The 20,216-nt window shown below is 45.7% G+C and overlaps 1 protein-coding gene across 13 annotated transcripts in view; it reads right to left on the reverse strand.

The window, feature by feature from the left end:
- Thrb (thyroid hormone receptor beta) overlaps nucleotides 1-20,216 on the reverse strand; it is a 337,375-nt gene that overhangs the window by 90,466 nt on the left and 226,693 nt on the right. For all 13 annotated transcript variants that reach the window (XM_087906289.1, XM_087906284.1, XM_087906294.1 and 10 more), the window contains one exon: nucleotides 4,405-4,468. In XM_087906289.1, coding sequence (XP_087762415.1) covers nucleotides 4,405-4,426 — 22 coding nt within the window. In that variant the 5' untranslated portion in view covers nucleotides 4,427-4,468. The remainder of the gene's footprint in view (nucleotides 1-4,404; nucleotides 4,469-20,216) is intronic.

Below are 20,216 nucleotides of genomic sequence, written 5' to 3' on the forward strand. Positions count from 1 at the left end.
AGTGAGTCTGTGTCCCCTAGGAATATCAGAAGCTACCTTGTAAAGGCTCAGTAGCGTGAACACCAAAAACAGGAGCTGAACAAGGGCAATGATAGATTTGCTAATAGGATGTGATGGGTGGTGGGGACCCGGGAGACTTCAACCTTATGCAAAGACTAGAGGCAACTAAGGAATGCTGGGAGCAGAGAAATAGCCTTTCCCAGTGAGGGTTTTCATCTTCAACTTGACCCAACATAGTCACCTGAAAGTGAATCTTACTGATGTATTCTCTAGAATAGCTTGGCCGTCGGGAATGCGGATGAAGGGTTTTCTTACTTGGATTACCAAGACGGCCGACTCAGGCTGAGTGTAGGTAGCACCGTGCTCATGGCCTGGGTCCTGGGACTGAATGAAGAGGAGAGAGATCTGGCTGCATTTCTTCCCTCTGCTCTTGATGATGGATATAGTCTGGGCAGCTCTCTCAAGTCCTGCCGTGGTGACTTCCCAGTTGGGATGGACTTGAACCAGGGAATGTGAGCTAGTACAAATCTGCTCTCCCCGTAAAGAGTTTTCTTAGGATATTTTATCACAGCAATCGAAAACAAAACTAAGACAGTATTTGGAGAGACTGAGTGATTGCCTTAGGTAACATCCTTGGCAGATAAATAACTTACACAAATAATGAGGAAAGACAAAGATTGCAATGGGAAAATGGATAAGTATGAACGGAAAGTTTTCTGTGTGTAACCAATAAACATGTAGAAAAATGCTTAACTCTGGGAGTAATTAAAAGTGCAACCACATCTATCCTATTCTTAACAAATGATTTTACACAGAGGGAAACATTGAGGTCAACCCCTAAGTTCAGGCTATCACTGCAACACCCCTATACTGGGACATTCAGTCATAATAACGCTTAAACGGAAACAGATGGACAGAAACACAAAAGAAGCTAACGAGGTGGAAGGAATAAGCAGCCAAAGAAGTGCAGGTGAAATCAAGAAACCAGGAATATTCTGTTTCTCCCCCAGGGCTGGTAGCAGTGTGACTTGCATCCCAGGGTCCAGCGACTCTGCTAACTGTAGCGGTGCGGCTTACATCCAAGGGTCCGGGGACTCTACTAAATGTCCATCCTATCTCAAAGCAAGGCTGTGTGCAAATGCTACAAATCCCTTCTGCTTTGGTTTCAGGAGCAGTCAGTGGAGTCCGAGTTCTTGGTTTCTTTGCCAAAAGCCTTTCCCTTTGCTGTCAGCAATGTTAAAAGTATTCACATCTTTGAACTGATCCTTCTGTGCTGTGAGTTGGGGTTTTACTCCAAATAGAGCTCATTACAGTGTCATAAATGTCTGAAGAATTCTCTTAAACTACCTGGAATTAGAGCTTTATGCCCAACCTGTAAAATATCTCAGGAAGGCACTTTCTTACCTTCCTCTTTAAGGATCAGCACTGTTCAGTGAGTGGTGTCATATAGTCCCAATTTCAAATTAGGTAAGGCAAAGAGATGAAGTTTTGGCAATACTCAGGTCCAATAGCTGTTGGTAACCCCGGAAAAAAAAGATGTTTCCACTCAAGTCCATTCAAAAGACAACCATTCACAAGCTTTGTCGGTGGACGAGCCTCTGCACCCAATACATGCCTCTGTGGCGTGGAATGCTGGCTTGTTGTTAGGGAAGCAGGTCCAGCGCTCCTAACTGTACTCGTGTAAAGCTGGCTGTTTTCTCCTAAGGGTTAATTGATGTTCTGTAATGCTTAATAGTAATGCTACCTGCTATGTTTTCTGAAGAGAAAGAATGCATACTTGGCTTTTCAATTATACACCTAGGGTAGCATTTGGCACCAATGGCTTTCATCTTTATTGTGGTCTCCCTTAGGTTAAAATAATAAAATAACTGGAGCCTGCAGTGAAAGAGAGAGGAAAAATGAACTGCTTTATTTCACACACAAATGAAAGCCTCTAATGTAATGATTTTCTTATTTGAGCTGCTCCCAGCCCCCAGTCTATCTATGGAGTAGGCTCTTTTGCAAATACAGCTGCCTGAGTGTCTATAGAAAACACATGCCAGAAATGAGGGCACTCTATCCCACTAGGAGTTAGAGCCCTAGCCCAGGCACTCAGCTTCAGGGTTCTGCTTAACATTAGGGTGAGCTGGAGCTAGGGGAACCCTCCAGGCTTATGGGGATGCTAAAGAAAGCACCAATAAAGACAGCCATGGCCAAAGCTGGTCTTCTGCCTGTCTCATAGATTGAGTTTCACTCCAAAACAGTCAAGCCTACTTGGTAACGAACAGTCTAGGGTTCTTCATGTTGTAGTGGCAGGATGGGGGTCCTGTGATACTGAATGGACTATGGAGGTAGAATATCTCCTCACTGCCTTCTAGAACCAGAGATCAGATGAGTCTGCAATCAATCATCAATTAATCAATCAATCACTATCACCAATCAATCATTGCCTATCTCTGTTCTAGATCATCTTACTGTCCATATTCACATTAAATATTGCCATTCATCTGACTCAAGAGTGTTTGTTCTCTGGAGTTGCTACCTTTGGAAGTGTTTTCAGGGGCAAATTGTCATGGAGTATTGAGCCACCATGGTGAACTGAGGGCACTCTGACAGTCTCCGATAGAAACAGTTTCTCTGTTCGCAGTGTCATGGCCAGCTGTCTGTGTGCTTTCACATATATGTGATGTGGGAGGTCCTTCTGCATATGTGTGGCTTTTATTGGATAATGAATAAAGATGTTTTGGCCAATGGCTTAGCAGAGTTAAGTCAGTTGGGGGAATCTGAACGGGGGGGGGGCGGAGAGGGGGGGGCATAGTCAGGAAGATGCCATGTATCTGCCGAAGGAGAAAGACGCTAGAACCTTTCCAGTAAGCTATAGCCTCATGGCCATACACAGATTAATAGAAATGGGTTAATTTAAGATGTAAGAGCTAGCTAGGAATACGCCTAAGCAATTGGTCAAACAGTGTTGTATTAATATAGTTCCTGTGTGATTATTCGGGTCTGGGCAGCAGGGAAATGAACTAGCAGTCTTCGTTTGCATATATGTAGGTACAAAGACTGAACTTGTCACTCCAGCTGGCTAGGGCTGCCTTTCAGACCCTCGGGAACATGGGGACTATGACTAGGGTGAAGTCACCCTGATTTCTCATTGTACAAGCAGGTTTTCTACACGGAAGAAGTTGGTGAGACTTGAGTGAAGAAAGATCTGGTCATATTGGCAGTGGAACAGAAGTAGGAGTTGTGTTTTCAGAAGCGAAGTAAGACAGGGAGAGGATGCATGATTCTGAGGGTCTTGTTTCTTACAGGTGCAAGCCATTCTGGTTTGCTCAGATACTCTATTTGGGCACGTCAAGAGTTCAAGTCTTGGTGGGTAGGAAGCCGAGGTGTGATGTCATGGAGATAATGTTTTTGATTATTGGGAGTTTACCGATTTCAAGTTACTTTGGGTTCTCAGGCATATTAGAGAATGAGTTCTAGAAGAAGTTGCTTGTGCATCTGGTTCATCTAGGGCGGGGAAGTAGCATGAACAAATTATCTGAAGTCAGGTTGTTTCAAGATGTGTAGAGGAGTATGGGCATCTGTCCTGCGGCCATAGCAACCAAGAGACCAGGGACTGATTTAGTGTTAAGTTGGAAGGTGGAGAGATGGTGTCATACTCTCATGGGTTTATTCCAGTCAGCAGACACATTTTGGTCTGTGAATCTTTGCTCTAAGTTAGCTATTAATTATTAATTAACTAAGTTAACCTAAGTTAACTATTAATATTTAAAAATTTAGATTATCTCATTAAAAAACATCTAGTTTTCCAACATCGCTTGAAAATCTCTGGCTTCTTAATGCCTTCTTTCAGTCATTTATAATTGAGCGTGGTTTGCTTCAAAGTGAACCAGAGTACTTTGGGTCAACTTCTCCCTGACCTTCTCAGCCTTTGGTGGTGTCTGATTGGCCCTGGGGCCTTCATAGCATGCCACTTTGGTGACTGTTCTGACTCTCTCTGACCTTGTAGCTCACTCCTGCTGTATGTGATCTCATTACGTTCCATTCCGAGTCATTGCTGCTGGGGCAGGCAGCCCACCTTGGGGGATACATTGACGTGTAGTCACTAAGGCTGCAGAATCATTTGTTATATGAATCTGGAAGACTTTGAAGAGTAATGTACTCAGCGAACAGGGCTGATCTCAGGAGGTCCCAGCACTAGCCTTTCACTGAAACTATCACTTCTCTTCAGCCACCCTCTTGAGAATGGCATCATTTCTGACATGTTTTTAGGGACATTTTCAGAGGAAGTCATATTATTTAATGGCTTGGAAATAATCGCTGCTAGGATTCTCAGGTCGGGCTGTAGGACCCCTGTACTTCATTTTAGGTGATACATAAAAGAAGGTGCACAATGAAAATCAAGAAAGGATGCATAGATACCTGTCATACTGTTAGGAGTCATAGGTTAGTCGTCATGCTGGGTCCTCTTCTGCACTGGCATTTCCTACAAAGAGACAAAATAATACATATTACAGTCTGCACTTGACTTTCTATTGAGACAAGGTCTTACTACGCAGCACTGGCAGGCCTGGAAGTTACTGGAACAAGGCTGGCTTCAAACTCACAGAAATCCCACTGCCTCTGTCTCCAGAGTGGCAAAATTTGACTTATTTATAAATATATTTCATTCTTTGACAATTTCCGCACACACCAAACACACACCCCTTCCCTCTTCACGTCTTCTCCTTTTTAATCTTTATTTTTTCAGTAAGTCCAACCAGTGCCCCCTACTGGCATGTTGACTGGTCTTGTCGGCTTGATCATGTGTGGGCAACCATAGCTGCAGTGAGTCCATGAGCTCAGAAGCCAACATGTCACAGCCTCCTCCCATCCCCCAGCTTTTACATTCTTTCTGCCACCATCTGCCTTAATTTGTTGTTATTGTTTCAAACAATGCTACGCTCACTAATGAACTTGAGACAAGATTGCTCACCCTAACTTGGAACTGGGGTCGGGGGCAGGGTTAGAAGCAGAAAGGGTTATATGGCACACACAGGTAGCAAAACCTTATTTCCATCTCTGGCTTCTATAATTAGGCTTTCAAAACAGTATTTTTTTTAAAAGGGCACTTGTTCACTGTTCTTTGGTTTGTTTTTAGGAGAACTGCCAGACTCCAGACAGGCTATTTTCCTATGACTAAGATGTTTAGGCATCTCCAAGCTCCCACAGTGCAGGCTGCAAAGCAGCAGCTTCAGCCTTGGTGGTGCCTTGAATAAGACCCAGGTGATTCATGTCTGAGACATCTTGCTCCTAAGAACGGACTCCCTCACCTGCCCACTTACGACCTCCCCTCCCGCCAGAGCTCCTTTCTGCCTTTCACCAATGCATCTGTGAAGTCCGCAAGCAAAGGAAAGACTAAAACTCAGACTGAAAGGGGAGGAGGCCCAGTGGGGTCCATGACAGATGCACACAAGCTGAGAGAAACGCACTGTAGGGCACATACAACTAGCTGGTACCCACAGGGCCGAGCGCTTCAGTAGATTGCTGGGGCTATCTGATGGGAGGGGTTCTGTGACCAGGATGACAGATGCACGTGTCTCTAAATGGGACTGAAACCCAGTATGTGGGTTCAAGGGTCAGCACTGCTATGGACCAGCTGTGGGGTGGTGAGAAGCAATTTCTGAGCACTGGAATTCCCATTCCTTCAATGCAAAATGAAGAAAGGGGCACAGGCTTCGCTATGCCACAGGCTGCTGCTAAGGCTTCCAGGATGTAAGGGGATCTGTGTGCTGAGATGCCACACACTGAGCTATCGCAGCCTTTGGATGAGGAGCCACGGTCTTGAGTAGGACAGGAAGAAGCCGGTGGGCAAAGAAGCACATGAATTATGTTCTCACTACAGCTCCACATATGGCCACTCTGTCTGACTCTACACGAATGTGGTGGCCACGGTTTGTTGTCTTACATAGCCACTCTGTCTTTGACTCTACACCAACGTGGTGGCCATGGTTTCTTGTCTTTATCATGGTTCCTGTCACACCCAAGAGAAATTATATGTTCTCATGGCTACCTTTCCCATTAGCCGCAAACTCTTCTGGCACAACCTGCTACTCTCCTTTTTTTAATTTATCTTCTTCATCAAGAAGAGGATTGGACACAATCATATGTTGAATAATGGCTACAGCAAAGGGAAACCTCTATGACACACACGAGACATGCCACCTGAACTGGCCACCTGACAGAAAAGACAAGAAGTGGCTACTAGCAAATGAATTCCCACAGCTGATCACCTTCAAAGTCCCTGGCCACCTTCAGCCCCAGCCCCAGTCACGTGTTCAGCTTCTCGGAGGGAGATGAATCAGGCTTGGAGATGTTGGCTGTGGGACCGTGGGTTGTGTCCGAAGTCCAATGGACTCTGTTGCCTTTTTAGCTTTGCTATTATCCGCCTCCAGTCCCTGGAACCTGCCATGTTTTCCCACCACATGACTGGATGCTCCAGAGGGCAATGAGGCTTATGGATTCAGAGGGAAATGAGGTTTGTAGCTCAGATGGGTAACTAAAGTGTCCCACCTTGGCCATGCTTGTTCATGGCCTGAAGTGCGATAAGATGTCTCCTCCAGACATTTGGAAAAACAGAAAGGAAAGGGAAAACAAAGTGGGGGAGGGAGAAGGAAGAAAGGAGGGGAGGAGGGGGATGAGAAGAGAGAGAGAGAGAGAGAGAGAGAGAGAGAGAATTTCCTTTCAAGAGGAAGGTGAAGCTGCAACCGTTTGAGACCAGAGCAAGGGAAGAGAACAGCCCGAACGTCCCAAGCAGCATACCTGGCTTCAGTCTTCCTTAAGGCCCATCCCTTGCCCCTCCTGGCCACTCAACTCTTATTTGGTGACCTTTGGCAAACACACCCTCTTTTCCATGAGCTGATTCAATCACAGTTGTCACCTAACTGACAGCTCCCAGTTTCACACACAACAATAACACCAGTGTGGCACAACAGATCGTTTTCTTTTATCTCTCTGTCTTTGAGCCATAAATCCCCAATTTTCGACACCAATAACTTAAAAGTTTCTTTATCTTCAAAATCCTGACCGAATGAGCAAAAGTACTACAGGAATAAATGCAATCTGCGAGGCTGAAGTGACTTGGAGAAAGGAAACAGTTTGTCTTATCGGCCTTCCAAAGGTCAGCCCTGTAAGCCTCCGCGCTAACTTCTCTGGTTATTGTGACTCAGTACTCCTTCCTTCAGTGAGAGTAAGGCTTTGGACTGCATTATCAGTGATCCTGCGCCATGGTGGTAGCATTATATGGCATTACTGTCACCCTACTGCTGATGGTGTGCGGAGAAGTCATTACTCTAGCACTTGAGTAGTATGTGGAATGGGGCATTGTTACCAATGCCCTTCAGTGAGGTCTAGATTTATTTTCCCCAGTGTGTGTGTGTGTGTGTGTGTGTGTGTGTGTGTGTGTGTGAGGTTGATAGGGAATCATGTTTGATTATTCTTCCATGCTATTCATTGAGACAGAGGCTCTCAATCAAACCCAGAGCTCACTTGAATTGCTAGCCTTGCTAACCTATTTCAGGGATCCTGTCTCTCTGCCTTTTGAGGCTGGCATTACAGGCAGGCCGCCACGACCGTCTGGCATCTACTTGGCTACTGGAGATCCGAACTCACGCCCTTCTGCTTGAGCAGCAAGGGCTTAACCACTAGGCCATCTCCCCAGCTCAGGGCTCTAGGATTTTAAGGGTGACTCCAGCAATGTGTCTGACAACCTGTCAGGTGTCACCTGTTCCTGGGCCTCGGTTTCACCTATCCCACAACATCCTGGGGGGAGAGCTCTTCCCCAGAGCTGTGCAGTGGCCTGGGGCTCAGATGTGTATATTTCAGTCTTGCTTTGTAGTTCAGCATTAGGCTTCAACTCACCATCCCCCTGCCTCAGCCTCCTGAATGCTTGGCATTACATGTGTGCACCACCATGCCTGGACACAGGCTAAGAATTTTCACTTGGATCCTTTGACGGTTCATTTGCAAAGAGACAAAAGTCCTTCGGAAGCCTCAAGAGGCAGCCCCAGTGAGGGAGCAAGTTCACGTAGTTCTGTACCCTTGGTGGGTGCCACTGAACTGGGACATGGTTCTGCTGCAGCGACCCTCCATTGTTTGTCCTTGATGGCAGCTGATACCAGCATGTTTAGGGTGCACAGGTTTCGTTCAATGACAACACTCAGACAGAAGACAGCTACAGTCCTGTACTGGGAATGACAGGAGGCTCAGCCCCACAGGGAGCAGAGGGCTCTCAAAGGGCAAAGCATTCAGTTTTCTGCAGTCAATGTTTCTCCTTCAAGAAGGGAGAGGACTTTACTCATCAGAGAAACGCAAATCAAAACAACTCTGAGGTTCCATCTTACATCTGTAAGAATGGCCAAGATCAAAATCACCGATGACAACTTCTGCTGGAGAGGTTGTGCACTTCCTCTCCACACTTCTGCATTGCTGGTGGGACTGCAAGCTGGTACAACCCCTTTGGATGTCAGGCGATTTTTCAGAAAATTAGGAAACAACCTTCCTCAAGACCCAGTAATACTGCTTTTGGGTATATATCCAAAGGATGCTCAATCGTGCCACAAGGACATGTGCTCAACTATGTTCATAGCAGCTTTGTTTGTCATAGACAGAACCTGGAAACAACCTAAATGTCCCTTGACCAAAGAATGGATAAGGAAAATGTGGTCCATTTACGCAATGGAGTACTACACAGCAGAAAAAAATAATGACATTTTGAATTTTGCAGGCAAATGGATAGAGCTAGAAAACATTATTTTGAGTGAGGTAACCCAGACACAGAAAGACAATTATCACATGTACTCACTCATTGGCGGTTCTTAAACATAAAGCAAAGAAAACCAGCCTACAAACCACAATCCCAGAGAACCTAGACAACAGTGAGGACCCTAAGAGAGACTTACATAGATCTAATCTACATGGGAAGTAGAAAAAGATAAGATCTCCTGAGTAGATTGGGAGCATGGGGACCTTGGGCGAGGGTGGAAGGGAAGGGGAGCAGAGAAAAATGTAGAGCTCAATTAAAACAATAAAAAAAAAAGAAAAAAGAAGGGAGAGTAACAGAGTCTGTGGCCGCAACGAAGCTTCCTTTGCTGTGGCTAACTGTTGGTCACAAGAAAGGGCAGGTGTCAAAGTAGCCGTATGTAGCTTAGGTTGGCCTCGAACATGTGGTCCTCTTCCTTCTGCCTCCTGAGTGTTAAGATCACAAGCATGTGCCACTATGTCCAAGCATTTCATCCTAGGACTCATTTGGAGTGTGTGTGTGGTGCCAAATGCTATGTCAACGCCCTCCCACTGAGCAGGAAGCCCAGCCCTCACTAGTCTCCATCCTAACCCGCGTCTATGCCAACATCGCCTCCTTCCTTTCCGTTATCTTCCCTTTGTTTTCCTGCTCCCTCCCGGGCAGTGCCACCATGGCATGTGGGAAAGAGAATGGATCCTGCCACGCCTAGCAGAGACAGGGAGACTTAAGAGTCAGGAGGCACATGTGTATGAAGGAAAAGTGTGGTCCACTTCGTCAGTTATTAGGAAACGTGCCCGTGATGCATGGGGCATCTCCCTTTTCAGAGTGGAGGACTCGGACACAGTCTGATAGAAATTCTATCTGCTTTGGGAACTAGGTCAACCTGGGCAGGAGTGGAACTCTTGGGGTCAGAGCAAACAAAGAAGGCAGTCACCCTAAGGTCACTGGCTACATAAAATGCACCCATCATCACACACAGTGAGACATGGGACCCTTAGTCAAATAACACAGGGATAGAGAAATCAGGGACCAGTTAAAGGTCAATTTGGGAAGGACAGATTTAGCACCCGGGGTTCTCATGGTGCGTTGTCCTCCCAGAGATTTTTCTCTACAGGTGGACACCTATCTCTGACTTCTAAACACCTAGAGCCAGGCTCCTCAGGGGGCAGAGAGAGGGGCCGGCTACTCAGCAAGAGCAGGGCCTGTCCCCTGCCGCTAGTGAGCTGTAGGCGTGAACAACTTCCTCTACTGCCACCTAGTGGTCGGCAGGGCACCTTCTCTTTGGCTCGCCAAGAAAAAGTTGAATAAAAGGGGTGTGTGTGTGTGTGTGTGTGTGTGTGTGTAGGGAGGGAGGGTAGAGGCGGTCTGGGAGCACATTCATCACATTAGGAGAATTAAATAACTCCAGAGGAATGAACGTACCACACAGCACTGCCAGATGCCTGAGAGTGTACTTGCGGTTAGGTGACTCACTGAGACGCATGCCTGAAAAACAACAAACAAGAGCGGAAAACAAAGGGCTTGTGCAGACGCACGTGCTTTACTATCGATTTCTGAAAAGCATTTGGCGGCGAAGTAGATAACTACACACAGCCCCACTCCTGACAGCTCTGGACAGCTTTGGAAAAATAGGAGTGCTCGCCAGTTACATAATCTGCAGCAAAACAAATACGTACTAATTCATTCTTGTACCAGGGATCCAGCGTCTGTGGGTCTGAAGGCACGGTCTGCTGTGCTGGAACCCGTGGGCAGCATCTGTAGGTTCTTAACCCAGGGATAAAAGCAATACCTTCTTAAGGGGGAAGCAGACTTGCTCGGCAAATTTCCTGAGGATGAAAATGAAGCTGTCCTATGAACACAGCTGTTACCTACTTCTTAACTGCAAAACGTGAGTGGAGGCAGGACTGTATGCAACATTCCTGTGGGCAGACTTCAGACAGAACGAAGCTACACTTGCCTGTAATCCCAACACTCTTGAGGCCAAGGTAGGGGAATCCTGAGTTCAGGTCCGGCTTGCACCACTTAGTGAGAGTCCTACCTCCCACCAAAAGCCAAAAGCTAGGTAGGTATGAAGCTCAGTGGAAGAACATCCGTAGCATGGAGAAGGCCCTGGGTTCAATCCCTAGCCCAACCACTTCAAAAAATATGTCTGAAATCTACAGTCCCCACCCTATTTTTCATTGGGCCCATGTTTGGTGTTTGGTGATTGGTGATTTGGTCATTCACTTTCTTAGCAAATTCGACGCTTCTCTGCCAGGTCTCGTGTGTGTCTACGGACAAGCTTGCATGGCCTGAATTTTGACTTCCAACAACCTGTTCTCAGGAAAATTTTCGGCAATGTGTCAAAGCAATTATTAGGCTCAAACTACAAGAGTTAGTCCACTGTGTAAAATTATGGGAAAGACTGGAAGACTAAATGGGTGTAAGGTTATTATTTTTAAGTCTAAGAAAGTTGATTAAGAATTAATTAGGGAAGCTGAGATATGTGGAGCCAGGATGGGTGGAGCAGGGATGGGTGGAGCCAGGATGGGTGGAGCAGGGATGGGTGGAGCCAGGATGGGTGGAGCAGGGATGGGTGGAGCCAGGATGGGTGGAGCAAAGATGGGTGGAGCCAGGATGGGTGGAGCCCAGATGGGTTGGGCAGAGTGGTAAATTAGAAGGTAAAGAGGCTTCTGGAAGGTACATGAAGACATGTTTTTCGAATTGGAAAGGTTGAAGTTAAACTTTCGTTATTTGCAGACGATATGATAGTGTACGTAAGCGATCCCAAAAACTCTACCAAAGAACTCCTACAGCTGATAAACACCTTTAGTAATGTGGCAGGATACAAGATCAACTCCAAAAAATCAGTTGCCCTACTATACACAAAGGATAAAGAAGCAGGGAGGGAAATCAGAGAAACTTCACCTTTCACGATAGCCACAAATAGCATAAGATATCTTGGGATAACTTTGACCAAGGAAGTGAAAGACCTATTTGACAAAAACTTTAAGTCTTTGAAGAAAGAAATTGAGGAGGATACCAGAAAATGGAAAGATCTCCCTTGCTCTTGGATTGGGAGGATCGACAAAGTAAAAATGGCAATTCTACCAAAAGCAATCTATAGATTCAATGCAATCCCCATCAAAATCCCATCAAACTTCTTCACAGACCTTGAGAGAACAATAATCAAGTTTATATGGAAAAACAAAAAACCCAGGATAGCCAAAACAATCTTATATAATAAAGGAACTTCTGGAGGTATAACCATCCCTGACTTCAAACTCTATTACACAGCTACAGTATTGAAAACAGCTTGGTACTGGCATAAGAACAGAGAAGTCGACCTATGGAATCGAATAGAAGACCCAGATATTAACCCACAAACCTATGAACACTTGATTTTCGACAAGGGGGCTAAAGGTATGCAATGGAAGAAGGAAAGCATCTTTAACAAATGGTGCTGGCATAACTGGATGTCAACCTGTAGAAGAATGAAAGTAGATCCATATCTATCACCATGCACAAAACTCAAGTCCAAATGGGTTAAAGACCTCAACATTAATCGGACCACTTTGAACCAGATAGAAGAGAAAGTGGGAAATAGTCTACAAGATATAGGCACAGGAGGCCACTTCCTAAGTAGAACCCCAGTAGCACAGACAATAAGAGAATCAATGAATAAATGGGACCTCCTGAAACTGAGAAGCTTCTGTAAAGCAAAGGACACTGTCAGTAAGACAAAAAGGCTACCTTCTGACTGGGAGAAGATCTTCACCAACCCCTCATCAGATAAAGGCCTGATCTCCAAAATATACAAAGAACTCAAGAACTTAGACACTAAAACTCTAATTAATTAACCCAATTAAAAAATGGGGTGCTGATCTGAACAGAGAATTCTCAACAGAAGAACTTCGAATGGCCAAAAGACACTTAAGGTCATGCTCAACATCTTTAGCGATCAGGGAAATGCAAATCAAAGCAACTATGAGATACCATTTTACACCGGTCAGATTAGCTAAAGTCAAAAACACCAATGATAACCTATGCTGGAGAGGATGTGGAGAGAGGAGAACTCTCATTCATTGTTGGTGGGAATGCAAACTTGTGCAGCCACTGTGGAAATCAGTGTGGCGGTTTCTCAGGAAACTGGGAGTCAACCTCCCTCAAGACCCAGCAATTCCACTCTTGGGAATATACCCAAGAGATGCCCTAACATACTACAAAAGTATTTGTTCAACTATGTTCATAGCTGCACTATTTGTAATAGCCAGAACATGGAAACAACCTAGGTGCCCCTCAATAGAAGAATGGTTAAAAAAGGTGTGGAACATATACACATTAGAGTTTTACTCAGCGGTAAAAAACAATGACATCTTGAATTTTGCATGCAAACGGATGGAAATAAAAAACGCTTTACTGAGTGAGGTAAGCCAGACCCAAAAAGAGGAACACGGTATGTATTCACTCATAAGTGGATTCTAACCATAATTAAAGGTCTTTGAGCCTATTATTTGTGATCCTAGAGAAGCTAAATAAGAAGGTGAACCTGATGAAGATTATTTAGCTATCCGCCAGGAGATAGGAAATAGACAAGAGTCCCAGGTAACCTCGGGTGCATGGGGTGGGGTGGGTGGGAGGGTTGTTGGAAGGGGAGAGGGTTAGAGAGAAGGGAGTAGGGGAGGAATGGGGAAAACTCGGGGGACTGAGATGGGGGAGGGAGGAAAGACGGATATGGGATCAGGGAAGAATATATCTCAACTAAGAGAGTCATTTTTGGGTTTACAAGAGACTTGATTATAAATGGGATCCCAGGTCCAAGGAGAGATCCACAGATTGTTCTCTGGACAGAGGAGAGGGTGCCTGAACCGGCCTTGGCCTATAACCATACTGATGAAGATTTTGCTTATCACCATAGATCCTTCATCCGACGATGGATGGCGATACAGACGGAGACCCACATTGGAGCACCGGACTGAGCCCCCCATGGTCCAAATGAGGAGCAAAAGGAGGAAGAACATGAAAAAAAAACTCAGGACCGCGAGGGGTGCGATCACCCACTGATACAAGGGGACTGATCTAATGAGAAGTTCACCAAGGCCAGTTGGACTGGGACTGAACGAGGACGTGATCCAACCAGATTTTCTGAATGTGGCCGGATTCTCTGAATGTGGCTGGCCCGGAGCCTTTCTGAAAAGCCATTGACAATGACACTGGGACTTGTTTCCTCCGCATATACTGGATTTTTGGGATCCAGTCTGTTTGGATACTCACCTTCCTGGACCTGAAGGGAGGGGGGAGGAACTTGAACTTCCCACAGGGCTGGAAGCCCTGACTGCTCTTAGGGATGGAGAGGGAGGAGGAGGGGGAGGGGGGAGTGGGGAGTGTTGGGAGAAGGGGCGGAAATGGAAACTTTCATAATTTAATAAACTTTGAAAAAAAAAGATAAAGTTGAAAAAAAAAGAATACCAGTTAATTTCGAATGACCCATATCAGTGAGTTTGTAACTACCTGTAAATTCAGCTCCAAGCAAGCTGAAAGGAGACCCTTGTACTGCAGAACTTGCCACATGTCAAAGCAGACAATACAGCAACCTAATGACCATAGACTCATAGGTGAAAAAATTAAAAAAAAAAAAGAATTAACTAGGGAAGCTGAGATATGTGGAGCTGGGATGGGTAGAGCCAGGATGGGTGGAGCAGGGATGGGTGGAGCCAGGATGGGTGGAGCAGGGATGGGTGGAGCCAGGATGGGTGGAGCAGGGATGGGTGGAGCCAGGATGGGTGGAGCCAGATGGGTTGGGCAGGGTGGTAAATTAGAAGGTAAAGAGGCTTCTGGAAGGTACATGAAGACATAATGTTTTGGTTTTTTTCTTCCTTGATGTTGAAGTTAAATAGAGAAGGTGCATTTCCTTAGGTGCTGGCTTCATTTTGTGGTCCTGCTGAAGAGCCTGTGTCACAGACAAACTGGGGATGGCGATGCCATCAAGAGCCCCTCATGTCTCAGTGCATGGCACTCAGTCCCTCAATATATTTTTTCCACCATGACCCCAGGCCAGAATAAACGTTTTGTATAATTCAATACACACAGCCTAAGAGCTACACTTCATGTTGAACAGGGTGGCTGCATCTCCTTCAGAAACGAAAAAGTCCTACCTGGTTTCTGTGGGCTACAGAGTTTGGGAATCGAGGCTACCACAGGGAAAAGTACAAAGAGGGGTTGACATTTTCTTTATTCAGCCCACACTCTGTGAGCTGATGGCCCCGTAATTTGCCCTGTATGTTTTATACTGCGAGGTGGGCCTGTGCTGTTTGCTGCTAAGGCACAGAGACCAGGAGGGATCTCTAGCCAGGGTCTGAGGCCATCTTGACAGCAAACCAGGTGTAGATATCATTCACGAGCTTCCTGGGTTCCTGTCACATGGACACGATGTGACAAAGACTCTAAAACATAAAAGAACCCAGACGTCAGGGACGCTGATTACAATGCAGTAGGAGTACAGGGAACCCTGGGTATTCACTCAGGCTGGTGGAACTTTGCTTCCTGCTCACTTCCTGAGAGGCTGGTACCGTGTATGTGTGTGTTGTGTGTGTGTGTGTGTGCACGTGCCCACGCGTGTATCTGCATGTCTGCATGTGTGTGCATGTGTGTTTGTATCTGTGTCTGGGTGTGTGTGTGTGTGGCTATGTGTATGTGCGTGCACATGTGTGTCTGTGTGTGTTTGTGTCTGCGTGTGTCTATGTGTGTGTGCATGTCTGTATTGTGTGTGTCTGTGTGTGTGCGCGTGTGCACACGCACATACCGTGCTCATGCCTTAATTACCCGCTCATTGTAAATTTAGCTTTATTTCCCATATTTGCAAGTCAACTTCCCTGAAATCCTCTCCAAGTTTTTTACTTTACTTTCAGTTCAGGAAACTAACCAACCAACCAACTAAACAAACAAAAAAAGATGCAAGATGAGGCATTCTAAGTAGTGTCTATTTCCTGCTGGAGGAAGGGCACTTCTGCCTGGTGTTTACACTCCACACTTGCAGTAGGCTTATTCTTTTCTGAACAATAGATGGAGATTGCTGACTCACGCTCAGCTCACGGCTCCAAGAAGCCTTTCTCCCTGCTAACTCTACTTGTGCAGATACAACACAATAATGTTCTATTCATCTCTCTCTGAGTTAGAAATTCCAGCAGCTCAGATATGCAGCCCAGGGTCTCCCTCCCCCTTGAGCTTACTTAAAGCCGCCTCCAAGCAACACATTGTGAACTATTTTATGGCATCTACTGTGAGCCATTCAGCCAGGATAAGACTAGTCTAAATCTTATTTATTTATTATCTATATATATATTTTTTTAACCAGCAGTTTCGTGTACAATGCCTGGCCACGGTCAAAATTCCTCTTAAGAACTGCTGAATGACTTGCACACGGGCTCACTGGGGGTCTAGTCCTCCTTTGCTGTTACATACTGATGCAAGCACTGGGCCCTCTCTTAGGTAAGAGCAGAATTCTCACACCCAGGGACCTACTTTGGATAAGGTCAAGGACAGAATGAACCTCAAGGCTGCCTTGCCCAGCGGGCTTCAGCTAGGATGCTCTGTAGCACCGGCCCACAGATCAGTCACTGCAACAACCAACGGTGTCTCTGGCCACTTCCAGGTATGGAAGTTAATGAGCAGCCATGGCCAACTGTGGAGTTTTGTTTTTCTAGTTGCCAAATAAAAACCACAGGACTATTTAATGCTTCAAAGCTCTAGTGGTCAATGTAGGTTGAACGTGCGCGCGCGCACACAGACACACAGACACACACACACACACACACACAGTCTCCAGGCAGCTTTGAAAATCCCACTGTCCACCCACAGCCCCACCAAATAACATTGTGTCACAAAGACTGCCCACCGGAGCTGATGCTCCTCCAGGAAGGAGGTGTAGGTGGGAAAACCAGACAGGAAGTGGAAATGATGCAAGGAGAGCAGGAGAATTCTGGGGAAGAGGAAGTTGATTCCTCCCATTCCTGCCCAGACCACCGAAGCAGCAGGATGTGATCTGCCCACTGAAAAAGGTACTGAGCCACATGGCTAAAATAGTTCAGAAAAATGGGTTAATCAAGATGTGAGAGTTAACTAATAATTAGCCTGACCTAATGGACCAATCAGCTTTATAACTTATAGAGTCTTTGTGTGATTTTACTTTGGGACTAAACAGCTGGGGGAACAGGACAGAAAACACAAACAAGCCAGCCCTCATGTTACACAGCCACAGCTGGTATCAACACCAGGGTTGCCTTCCACATAAGGTACAGGAGTGTCCCTGTATCTCATAGTGCTTTCTGATACATGACCTATGGCCTGAATTATCTCTTCACCTTTGACAAATCTTGCGGTCTGCTTGGGCCCTGATAACAATGCCCCAATGTTAGTTCAAAGTAGTTACAGAAAATAGCATATTGTTCTATGCTCCCTGCCCAAAATAGATTGAAATGCTGCACAAGGGGGAGCACCCTGACATGGGATGCAAAATGGCTACCTATAATGCCCATCGACATACCAGGGAAATAGGCCCAGAGTTGTCAATTAGTGGATTTATTAACTAAAATGGTTCCACAAGAAGACACGTTGGTTCTTTATGCAGAACCGCAGAACTAAAGAGGACATTCAGGATTATAATTATAATTTGGTTGTACTCAAAGATTAGAGCTACAGGACCTGGTAGCAGAGGATGTCCACTGCCCTAAAAAATCTGTTAGCTAATGGTTTTTAGGTCCCAAAACTATCTCCTTAAACTTTCGAATAAGCAGGACTCATGTGAAGGGGGATATAGAACCCAGCCATGACAAGCTCAACAGAGGCCTGAGTCTAAGTACTTTACCCTAAGGCAATAGCTGGCTCCAAGAAAGACCACCCAGAAACCACCCAGAAATGATCCAACCATTGTAGATAGGATCACCTGCCTGAACACACACACACACACACACACACACACACACACACACACACACATACACACACTGTTCACCAGGACACTCCTAGACAAATGTCAGCTAGTCAGGGTTCCTGAACCTTAGAAATCCCTCACCCCAATCTCTGCTATTATAAAAAACCCACCCCAACTAAGCTCAGGGCTCTCCAATTATGACAATACATTGGACTTATGGAGAATCCAAGTTTGAACTTGAATAAGAATAAAGGCTCTTTGCTTTTACATATAGGACTTGGTCAGCTAGTTGGTTTTTGGGGACTCCATGGTCTGAGCATGATAGAACCCAGTCTCTTGCATATGGTCTGGAAGTGTAATGCCACCGAGATATCAAAGACCCTGAATCTGGTCTTGTTGCCCCTGAACATGATAGCCAGAGAAGTGTTACTATAATAAAAGTCAGCTCACATAACCCCTCTGCTCAAAACTGATGTGACATCTGTAATGGTCTGTCCTGTCCCTTTAAGAGACAACTCCCCGCCCCCCCAACCTGTCCTCCACCAAGGCAGGCAGATCTTCCTTCTGTTTCCAGTCTGAACTCTTCCTTTTGGTCTCTCTCCCAAAGAGATAGCTGCTGCTATGGATCCTCTCCTTTCCCCCACTTTATTTCTCTCTCTCTCTCTCTCTCTCTCTCTCTCTCTCTCTCCCTCCCTCCCTCCCTCCCTCCCTCCCTCTCTCTCTCCCTCCCTCCCTCCCTCCCTCCCTCTCCCTCCCTCTCTCTCTCTCTCTCTCTCTCTCTGCTCTTCCCCAATCCCCCCTTTCCCTTACCCCTCCATAACCCACTAAATAAATAACCACTTCCTCTTCATGGCATGCCTATCCATCTCAGTCTCTCTCCCACCATGCGGCTCCTTGCTTTTGTCGTTTGGTGAGTTGGTCTCCTTGGCGGTCTTTTGGGGTCCCCACGGACTGAGCATAACAGTATCCTGCACATGCACCCAGTTCTCCAAATAACTGAAAACAACTGTAATCATAACCACAGGCAACGGCAGCAAACAAGCTAGGACCTATGACGTGGATCCAGTGTGTCACGGACTCTGCTACGTGTCCCACAAACCCGTTTCTCAGATTATTCTCAGTGACCTAGGCATTTTACAGTTGGGAAAGGTGACTAAGATTGAGAAGATTTTTCATTGTTTCTGTTTTCTCTCTCTCTCTCTCTCTCTCTCTCTCTCTCTCTCTCTCTCTCTCTCGTCTGCGTGTGCCCATTCATGTATCTGAGGAGGCCACTGCTGTAGCATTCTCTGCCTTATGCCCTTGAGAGAGGGTCCCTTGCTGATCCTGGAGTAAGGCTGACTTGCCAGAAAGCCCCAGCAATCTCCCTGCCTCTGTCCCTTACAACACTGAGGTAATGGGGTCATAAACCTCTTTTTATCGGAGCACAAGTTCTCATAGCTACCCACTGAGAAAACATCCCAAGTTTTTAAGGATCCAAGTCAGTCTGGAATCTACATGCCGTGGACCTAGTTAAGATCTAAGCCATGTCAGTGGCCACTGTTGCAGGGAAAGGGATGGCCATACTCACTTATATTGTCACTTTGCACTGGGAATTTAATTTGATGCCCGGGACTCCTCCTTATTATCAATCACAGATGATTGAGCTTAGACTCACAAGTTGAATGTCAAAAGATAAATGTGAGTATGTGGGAACGTCAGATCTCAGAATTATGGCTCCTGACCTATTGCTCAAATTTTGTTCTGAAGGATTTGAACTTAAAACATTTTCTGAGTGCAAGATTTTTTTGATTTTGTATTGATTTGAATGGATGCGAATTCCACAGCACCCATGGGGGGGGTCAAAGGACAGTCTGCAGTAATCAGTCCTTTCCTTCCACCATGTGGGTCCCAGGAATTAAACTCAGGTCATCAGGCTTGACGGCAAGCACTCTTATGCACTGATCCATCTTCACCAGCCCAGAGTGAGAGGCCTTCACTAATAACTTTCCATGTTGATAGTGATGAAGATGAAAACAGAACGACTATACAACCCACTGGATTTTAAAAATGTGAATTCTCCAGCAAGAACAGAACAGCAAGCTCCTGAAACTTTAGTGAGTAGAATACAAGATGTGGTCAGGCTGACACAAAACGTTTCAAAGGTTCAGTCTGGGAATCCATACAGTCAACTTTCTGCCAGTCAGACACATCTTACCTAGGAGACAGGAAAATATTTCTTGCCAGAGATGAGACATTTCTGAGTTCAGCAAAGGTTATATGATTATTCATAAAATTAGATGTTCTATTAATAACCACTGATCCATTTGATTGAGAATATTATTCCTCTTATTTTGAGGTCAAGTTCGTGAGAATAAACTTTACCCATGAAGTAGCTGGGTAGAAGTATGCAAGAAACGAACCCCGCAGGTGCTATTGGATCAGTCTCAGGTTCATGGCCCTGGAGGTGGCTAAAACGAACAGACACACAAGAAAAGAAACGTTCTCTTCGTAAAAACTAAGAGAAACTAGGCGACGGTGGTGCAGGTTTTTAATCCCAGCACTTGGGAG

This window comes from Myodes glareolus, chromosome 5, assembly GCF_982192425.1.
Source record: "Myodes glareolus chromosome 5, mMyoGla1.1, whole genome shotgun sequence".
Classification (NCBI taxonomy): Eukaryota; Metazoa; Chordata; class Mammalia; order Rodentia; family Cricetidae; genus Myodes; species Myodes glareolus.